The sequence below is a fragment of the Trachymyrmex cornetzi genome, unplaced genomic scaffold (genome assembly GCF_001594075.2).
Source record: "Trachymyrmex cornetzi isolate Tcor2-1 unplaced genomic scaffold, Tcor1.1 scaffold147, whole genome shotgun sequence".
Taxonomy (NCBI): domain Eukaryota; kingdom Metazoa; phylum Arthropoda; class Insecta; order Hymenoptera; family Formicidae; genus Trachymyrmex; species Trachymyrmex cornetzi.
In genome coordinates this window covers 3,897,430-3,906,830 of record NW_017296059.1, presented here as the reverse complement: position 1 = coordinate 3,906,830, position 9,401 = coordinate 3,897,430, and the positions used below count along the sequence as shown (strand labels likewise).

The following is a 9,401-nucleotide window of genomic DNA, read 5'->3' as shown; positions in this document are numbered from 1 at the left end:
TCGGAATTACCAAATTATAGTCCAAGTCGTAATCTAAATTACAAGAGAAACAAAACTTATTGTTAGCTATTCAAACTCAACATTAATTGACGTTCGTGTAAACGATTCTTGATTTTTTAAGCCAGATCATTCAATAGATCTTTCAGTATAAAATTATTTTAAAACGAATGTAACGAAATAAATTAAATCGTACTTTTTAAACGACTGAGTTCAAATACATCCCTGGCGCTTTTTATCAGATTTACACATCGGTATAAAAGTACCGACCCGGCGCTATTCGAGAGAAATTGCTAAACAGTCGCGTGCAACGATGACGAGAATGGTATTAGTCGTGATGTTAATACTCTTTTCAATCTTCAGTGTAAACTTCGTCGACTCCCTGCAGGACAGCCTAGGAAAGTTTCTGGGGACCTTTGGCGCGAAACAACAGTATAGAATTATTCATATTGCTATTCTTAACGCAAAAGAAAAGAAAGAATATTTTATCACCTATTTCATTGTACAACGATATGATTTTCCTTTTCAGAGTGCGGATACCCGAATTGCTAAATCAGTTGTGCAATCAGTCGCAGGGTTCCAACCTGACGAGACGTGACGCTTGTTACGGTTGCTTCTATCGTGCCAGCATCTTACCGCAGGGTTACTCCATGTTAGTAGCCATGTCCACGTGTGCCAACGCTTATCTCAACAACACCAGCTACGGTCATTGTCAGACTTATTTGCAAGTACGTGCATGAAACGACCGTTCATTCATCTTATTCTCTAATATATACGTTTCATAACCCGCCTACAAATTTTACAATTCGTTACGTCCCGATTTTTCTCTAGAATGTGACCAGTATGCCCGATGCACGAAGCCCTACAATAATATACTGCTCGTTCTTAGAATGCATTCGTCAAGTCAACAAGAACAGTTTGGTAAGATTGAACTCTGAACTAATAGCTATTAGTCGTGTTACTCGATACGCTATTCTATTGCCTCTCCCTGTGCTTCACCACACCGCCTCCTTATGGAATGCTATCGTTTTGTTTTTCTGCTCATATTACGCACGTTACACGCACACCCAGGGATATCTTTATTTCTTTGATACTAATATGTACATACAACTTAATATTTAGAAAAGAGCTATAAAATATATCTACTATACTGTTAGATATCAAAGGCACCCAATTCCTTGAGTTAAATAACATTTCGTTATTTTTAACTTCCATATATGTCACAGTGTAAATCAATCCATTTCTATGGTTGAATTGCTTCAAAATAAACAACGTCCATATTAACGTATGCATTTACTAAACAATAAACTAAGTTTACATCCAATTTAGTACATTTTCATAAGTTAAATTGTTTAACTCCATTGTTTTAGTCAAATTAACAATATATTGGATATGCAATGATAACCTATAGACATGATATACAAATAGCTCAAATTGGGTATAACTTGACTTTATGAATTTAACAATGTAATATATTATTTCTCAATAATTTTAAAGTCTTGCTTATTAACCAATTTTTCATTTATCTATATTTTTAATATTCAATAATAGTTGAAATTATAATATAAATATTGTAAATACTATAAATAAATAATAAGAAAACATCTATTGTAAATATTATCTAGGCTATAGACATAAGAGGTGAGCCACTGTTGCGAGGAGCAGCATGGCAAATTGAGCAGCGGAATTTTTTTAAATTCTTGAAATTTCTACGGAGGGGCGTCTGCATAGTAAGAGAAATTATAACTACTACGGCCAGTCCAGTTAGTCCATCCATTGATCCGCGCCAGTAATCTTCATATTTTCGAGACGACGCAACTTTCTTCCTCGTTGGAAATGCACCGACGATATCTCCGCGATAATCGCACGGATCTGAAGATGTTTCGCGCACGATTCTCCGCGAATTCTGTATATTACCTGTATTATATTTTATATATATATATATATATATATTGTACAGTTTCTCTCTGCACGATGAATACATTTAACTGGATTCAAACCGCAAAATCTGACGCGAGAGTGCGACAAGCGCAACGAATTCCCTACTGATGAATACTTTCCGTAGCTCAGGGAATGCGTTCGCGAAGCTTCAACAGTGTTTCCTAACATCAACAGTACCTACTATCTTACGAACACGCAGCTTGTGCAATTATTCGTCAACACCACTACCTGCGTGCTGGCGAAGACTCGTTGTTCCTACGTGAATCCGGTGACCGGTGAGCTTCAGGATAGTGACATAGTCAACAAGTTGCATCTACCTTCACTAAACGCCTTGCTAGTCAACACCGACTACGACATCAGCATCGTGCAGCTGCCGTTCCGTTCCGGCAGTTTCGATGTGTGCACTAAGTATAGAAACGTCGAGCAAGCGACTTGGCCCAGTGTCGTGTGTTAATTTACAAACAGAAATTATATCGAGCCAAGAGAGGCAGCCAGTATCCACGACGCTAAATGACGCGCGGGATGATTTTACCAAGCAATCGTTGCAGAATGAGATTACCGTGTGTGCCGTTGTTCCTAATAAAGATTTGTTTCTGTTGGCGCCAACATTTCGATCATTTCTACCTCCTGGTTTCGCGGCTATTAATACTAATGCACGGCGGTTAAACGGCACGTGCCAAGGAACAACACATCCGCATTCTTAAGCAATGTCTTTTCCAAGAGTTGTTTGATATTCTGATTCGTGAAGAAAACAAATTTGGTTGGATGTACTCAGTTCGCATACTGGTGCCCATTAAAATCGTTGTACACAAATTGATATAAAGATGTTCATTTAATATGTATAAATATACGAAAAGAACGGTTTTGCTAAAGTATCTAAAAATTTAGATATAGATCTAAAAATAGATTTTGTTGGATCAAAATAATTACGTAGGACATTCAAGTTGATTGCTAGAATATAAAAACTTTTTACAATATATATACTTAAGTGTCCGATATAATAACTTTGATAGTTTAACAAAATTATTTTTAAATCTACATCTACATATGATATATAGCTAAATTGTTAAATCTACTTCAGCAACATCGTTTTTTTCATATACAAGTTAAATCGTGAAACTCTTAATACATTTTATTGTATTGTTCGATAAAATATTTATATAATTAATATTTGCACTTGTGTCACTTTTACTTTGCATACTTTGCATATTTGCACTTTATCATAAATTTCGTTTACACGGCTCCATTTATGCCGAAGGTATAACATCGATTCATGAAACATACTGGCCATCACAATCATTCCATTCTTCAGAGGATAATCTATGATTGGTCAATTTCATAACATCAATATTATAACTTCGGCGTAAATCGAGCCGTATGTAAATGAAAGGATGTAAATGTAGTCGTTTAGCAATCATGTAACTTTTTTTCTTAAACGGAAATATGAAAAGTGAACATTTTTATTGTTGAAAGTAACGAAGAAATTTTTCACGTTTCCGCCTTAGAGAAAAAGTTACACAATCGGTTACCTAGTTAGATCAGTACAATGGCTTTAATATACCTACATTAATACGCACTATAGCATCTAACTGAATTCGCTAAAGGAATTTATGAAATCAGGAAAGACTGATAATTTTAAAGCTATAGCAATGCATAAGAAAAACATAAGTAGATCAACATTTTTTTTACTTGCTATTGCTTACGTTATTGCTTTTAGCGGCGTCTACAATGAAATTTTAAGACGTTAATTTAAGACGTTGAAGCTTTAATGAAGCCTTAAGCTGTAAGAAATTGCAGACCAATCATAGTCGTCGACTACGATATATTGGTTAATTTCTTATGACTTAAGACGTAAAGTTTAAGCTCTACGCCTCAAAACTTATTGTAAACGTTGCTTTACGTTCTTAATTGTGATGGACCGATTCACTTACTGCTTATATCTTACTGTTTACGTTTTTGTACGTATTACCAACTAAAAGAGTCGTCTACAATGAAGGCAGTAAGCTGTAAGAAATTGACCAATCACAGCCGAATATAAGAAGAATAATCAACTATGATTTGTCAATTTCTTATAGCTTACTACTTCCATTGTAGATAACCTTTAAGGCATCTCACTGAACTTCGTTCGATAATGTCGCGGCAGTTAAACGACATGAGAAGACACTAATAGCGATGAAAAATCGAATGAAATCATTCAAGTTTGCAAGATACGTAGCATCGTTTGAAAGAAGCGACTTTTGTCTAGCAGGAATATTCTCTTCGCGACAATAAAAGAACGTTGTATATACGTTGAATACGCCAGATAAGATGTGTGCACATAAAAGGCACCGCGCGTGATGCATATTATTTTTTCGCGAGAGAGGAAAGTTTTCTTTTATATCCGCGCACGCGAGCGAGCGAGCGAGTTTCCATCTCAGAGATCACGCCGCGAGTATTTCCACGTAACTTTTTCGCAGACGCAATCCACGCCGAATCCCGCGGGCGAAAAAAAGGAACCGATACCGCGTAATCTCCCCGTCATCCTCCCTCTGCCGCTTCCTTGTCGTTTCTCTCGTCAAATCGCGCCTCATCGTTTTCTCGTGACTGTACCGATACGCAAGGTAAGGTAAGGTAAGACGTGCCGATGCTTGACGAGAACTCGGCATGCAAACAACTTCATAACGACTTCGGCCGTCGAGCGTGAAAATTCGCAAATATAAACTCGCCCGGGGATGCAACGCCCGCGATGTCGGGCCGCGCCGTCACGTAATTTTTATTTATTTTCGTCAGAGAACGGCGGATGCGAAAAACGCAAATAAACGCGCGGGAAGAAGAGTCGACGGTCGAGGGTAAAATTTCCTTCAACATTTAGGGTAAGCGGAAGGCTCACCTGCGAAACTTCTCTCTCGGTGCGCTCCAAGATTTCGTGAAATAGAATTCGCAGTGCAAAACCGTGGCGAGCAAATATTTAAATGACGCTGGTACGATTTCGAGAGCCGTCCATTACGTAGGCGCACGAGAATGCTCTTTCGTTTAAAATGTGTTCACGTGTGGGCGAGCGGCGCGGTAGCTTCGCGAAGCAATGCGATGGGCTCCATTTGTGGTATCGATTACACGATGGGTCGCCCCGTATGCATCTGCGTACTTACGCGAACAAGAGAGAGAGAGAGAGAGAGAGAGAAGAGACAAATGAAAAAAAAATAAATGGCGTAGATAAACCGGAGGAGAGGGAGGGATCGCTCCATTGCGCAGAGGCGACGCTCCACTTAGCATCTCTTCCTCGAAATAATTTGAAATATGCAAATACAATTGGTGCACACATTTGCGTGCGACGCGAGAGTGCGTACACTCTGGCGAGTGTGTATCGCGAAGAAGAGAAGGCTGGGAGACGACGAAGACCGCGCGGGTATTCGAGTGGTTCACGGTTCAGTTCTCTCGGAGTCAATCTAACTTAACATGCAGATGCAATACGTGGAATCGAGATGGTACAGCGGAGCGAGGAGAATTCTGAGTCACTCCTGGCATCGCTGTCCTTTCCATATCTTCTCGTCTTTATCATAACGTCGCACTTTTCTGACCGATAGCTGCAGTTATTCAGTCACACTTATTAGATATTAGATATCGAAACTAAATGCATTTAGTACTTGAGATAAATTTGGAATTTTAAGTTTGGAATAAAGAGCGCAATATCCAATAGTTATAGTGGTACACAGAAAAACGTAAGCAGTAGACAAGTCAACATTTTTTATTTGCTACTACTTACGTTACTGCCTTACGTTCTTCACTATGATTGGCCGATTCGCTCATTGGTTACAACTTACTGTTTATGTTTTTCTGTGTGTCATTTATGATATGCAAAAAAAGAATGGTTTTGCTAAAGTATTTAAAAAACTTAACTAGCTACAGATAATTGATAATAATTTGTTTAAACCATCAAAATAATTATGTAAAACGCTCGAATGTTGATAACAATACTATAAAAAATTTTAACACTCTAAATCAGTTTAAGCGTCCTACATATATTTTTATAATAGCCAAATAAAATTTTCAGATCTACATATCTACCTCTTTAAATTCTTTGCAATAGAATCTCACTCTAAAGAGTAAAAATTAAGCCAATCATGAAAAAGAATAGCTTAATTTTTAATATTTAAGAATAAGATTAATCTCATTCTCCAGAGTGAGATCCACTCTGAAAGTTTTAGAAAGTAAACTTTTATATTTAACAAAACCCTTTGTAAAGCCGTTGTTTCAGTACATATACAGAAAAATATCATTCTATTGCTAAGAAAAGTGATTACTCAATTTACTTTGTTCCTTTTAAAAAACAGTTATCTTTAATGAAGAATTGTCTTCATAATAATCTTAAAATATACTTACAAATTTCAGAGAAACGTTATTATGAACTCAAAACAAGAATTTATGTTCTTTTGAGGAATGTTATAAAATTAATTGAAGAAATAATTTTAATAATATAAACAAATAAAATTTGTTTTAATTTAATAATTTTGACTAAAGTATTAAACCCACTAAGATTCAGAATATATTTTGAATAAATTTGATGTTTGTGATGAACTTATGATACCCCTGTTAAGCAAGCCCCCCCCCAACAGCGATAAATTATTTACTATTACTTATGATACATAGGTACATCTATTATTAGATACATAGATACATTTATTTATTTATTATTATACATAGATTTACAGATAAATGAACTTTTAAAATACGTGAAATAATTATTACTTGCATACAGCATGAATTTTTCTGTGTAGCGTTGTGATTTTTAACAAAAACTATGCAAAATTTAAAGACAGCATACAAGTGATATCTAAAATTTATGCATGTCGATAGCTAAGATTTTCTTATTTTCACTCAACAAAATATTAAATACAATTAATATTCTTCTTTCAAAAAGAGTACACTCGGACATATATATATTAATGCCGAACAATCCCCAAGCTTTCTCTTGACAAAGCTCAATGCATACAAACGACACTCGTATATCAATTGAAAATACAAGAGAAATATATCAAGGAATATTCATCGAGAGATTAATTCAATAGCACTCGTGAGAGCTTAGCGAATTTCGCTTTTCAGACACAAATACGATTCATTGAGAATTAAACGCGGGAACATCAAGGCATATCTAGTCCACAATTTATACAAGTCCCCTTCTTATATTCCGCGTAAATCTTTCGCGAGGGCACGCTATATCTTGCGATACAATACATTAATCATCGTAATAAATGACGAAGTTAAACCGCGACTCTTTCGAAAATATTATCAAAAACCCAGAAACCTTCCTTACAGACAGGGGATAGCTCTCGAGCTGACATCCGCTTTCGAATTTAAAGTAGGTCAGGTCGATTACGAACACCCCGTATGCTACGGAGCGTGCGTCGCTATTTCCAGCCGATCATCGCTAGGAATGCATCGGCGCGGGGAATCATCGACAGATCCGTCCTGTGACAATCACCGTACGACCTCGTTTTCGAGAAACCAACATCGATGACGCCGCCGACGTTTTACGAGAGTGAATCATGCGAAACGCAAACGGCGATTGCGCAAGAGGCGTCATCATTGAGTGCGGAGGCGTCGGCAAACGTACGAGCGTAAACAGCGTCTCAATATAGTGAGATAGATAAATCGATACAGATAGATAAAGAGAAACAGAAAGACAAAAAAAGTGCTTTCCATTTAATGACACGAGTCAATACTAAATGTCTCGTTCTATCTTTCTCGGCATTCCATAAAGATACACTAAAAAAAAAAAGTCAAAATATTCGCAAATAAATGTTACATATGACATTTTCTTCAATATTTATTGATTGTAAAAAAAATTGACTGTGATAAAATATACGCTTCTGTAAAATATATCTCATCACTCGAACACTGTTATAAAATATCAAAGGAGTAACCCAATCCCTGGAGTTAAATAACAATTTATTTTAACTTCCATGTTGTATGTTAAAATGTAACTCAATCCTTCCGTGGTTAGTTTCAACGTAAACAATGTTTACATTAACGTTCTCTAAAAGTGAATCAGTGTATTATTATTGACTTCAGTGCTATATTTATATCTGATGCAATCATCAGCGAATATTTACTGTTTTTTAATGATACACTGATGTATTCACTTTTGTGCATTTCAATCTATAAAAAAATATAACATCTAAAAATAAATCAGTGTATTATATTACTGAAAAACAGTAAATATTTATTAATGACTTTTAAGTATAGCACTGACATTACTGATTTACTTTTAGATTTAGTATTTTCTGTATTTAGTAAATATAATAAACTCTAAATTTGGGTTAAATTTAATTTTTTTTTTTTTTAGTTAAATTGTTTAACTCCATTGTTTCGATTAAATTAACAATATATCAAGTAAGAGCAATGATAACACACACACATACAGAAAGGATTAAAAATAAAATACTCAAATTGAGTACAATTTATTAGTGTAAAGAAATAAAATAGATAGTTTATTGGCTAGAAATAAAATTTTATTTTACCGTATTTAAATAAATTTATATTTCACAAATAAATTTTTAAGTATCTTTCTCTCAATGCAGAACAATACTTATGTCTACTTGTGTCACCAAACTGAAAGCACTCAAAAACATGTAGAAAATTAAAGACAGAGTAAGAAGAAAAAAGTAAACCGATAGAAGAGCACGACTCACGTCATCGAAATGGTTCTCATATATACATGAAATCAGGACATTCAGGACGACTCATCGCGTTTTCATTTGCTCTAATTCGTACGCATCCTTCCTAAAGAAGTAATGAGGAAAAATATCGGAACACTTTGATTCGAGCAAGTCCCTTCTCTCTCCTCTTTCAGCGTAGGCGAGGATGCACATATCTACGGGATTCGAGGTTTCAGTTTGAAATTTACGATTTCAAAACTTGGGATTAACAAATTATCAAGTAGTGATTGAAAAAAAATTCAGTAATTTCAGTAGGAGTCGGGTATACGTCAGTATTGAAACAGAGTTGTATAAATTCGAGACTATTTTACTGGAGGAAATTAACTAGCCGCGTCGGAAGGGCATTAAAATGTAATTTAGTATTTCATAACGCGAGTGATACTCTGATATAGCTGAGATTCCGGCGTAACAATAAAAGAGAAATTGTCGACTGTTAATCGAAAAACATCTCGAGTTGAGCTCGTTCCAAGAACACAATTTTCTGTGATCCATATTCTACATCACATAATCACGATGTAATCTCTCATAACTTAGCGTGACTGCTTGAAATAACGTACCACTTCCGGCGCACTTTTATCCCATTCTTCTAACGACGTGAATATTTGAAACGTGTATATTTGCTATTCTTAAATATAACATCTTCTCGTACAACAACCTAGATAAGATTCGTTCAGATAAAATCAATGAAAAGCGTAAAACTTAAAGATAATAGCGCACAAATAAGAGAAAATCATCTCCATGAATCGTAAATCGCGATTCAACGGATCT

General features: G+C 35.6%; 1 protein-coding gene across 1 annotated transcript; it reads left to right on the top strand.

The window, feature by feature from the left end:
- Positions 1–310: 310 nt before the first annotated feature.
- On the top strand, positions 311–2,392 carry LOC108757698 (uncharacterized). The gene is made up of 4 exons (XM_018502203.1): positions 311–429; positions 527–725; positions 829–918; positions 2,063–2,392. The coding sequence occupies exons 1-4, from the start codon at positions 311–313 to the stop codon at positions 2,390–2,392; spliced, it is 738 nt and encodes a 245-aa protein (XP_018357705.1).
- Positions 2,393–9,401: the final 7,009 nt, after the last annotated feature.

What these genes read in the sequence shown, in the direction of transcription:
- LOC108757698 (XM_018502203.1), top strand. Translation starts at nt 311, where the DNA reads ATGACGAGAATGGTATTAGTCGTGATGTTAATACTCTTTTCAATCTTC. An exon ending in ACCTTTGGCGCGAAACAACA is followed by an intron (nt 430 to 526) that starts GTATAGAATTAT and finishes TTTCCTTTTCAG; the next exon opens with AGTGCGGATACCCGAATTGC. An exon ending in AAGTCAACAAGAACAGTTTG is followed by an intron (nt 919 to 2,062) that starts GTAAGATTGAAC and finishes TACTTTCCGTAG; the next exon opens with CTCAGGGAATGCGTTCGCGA.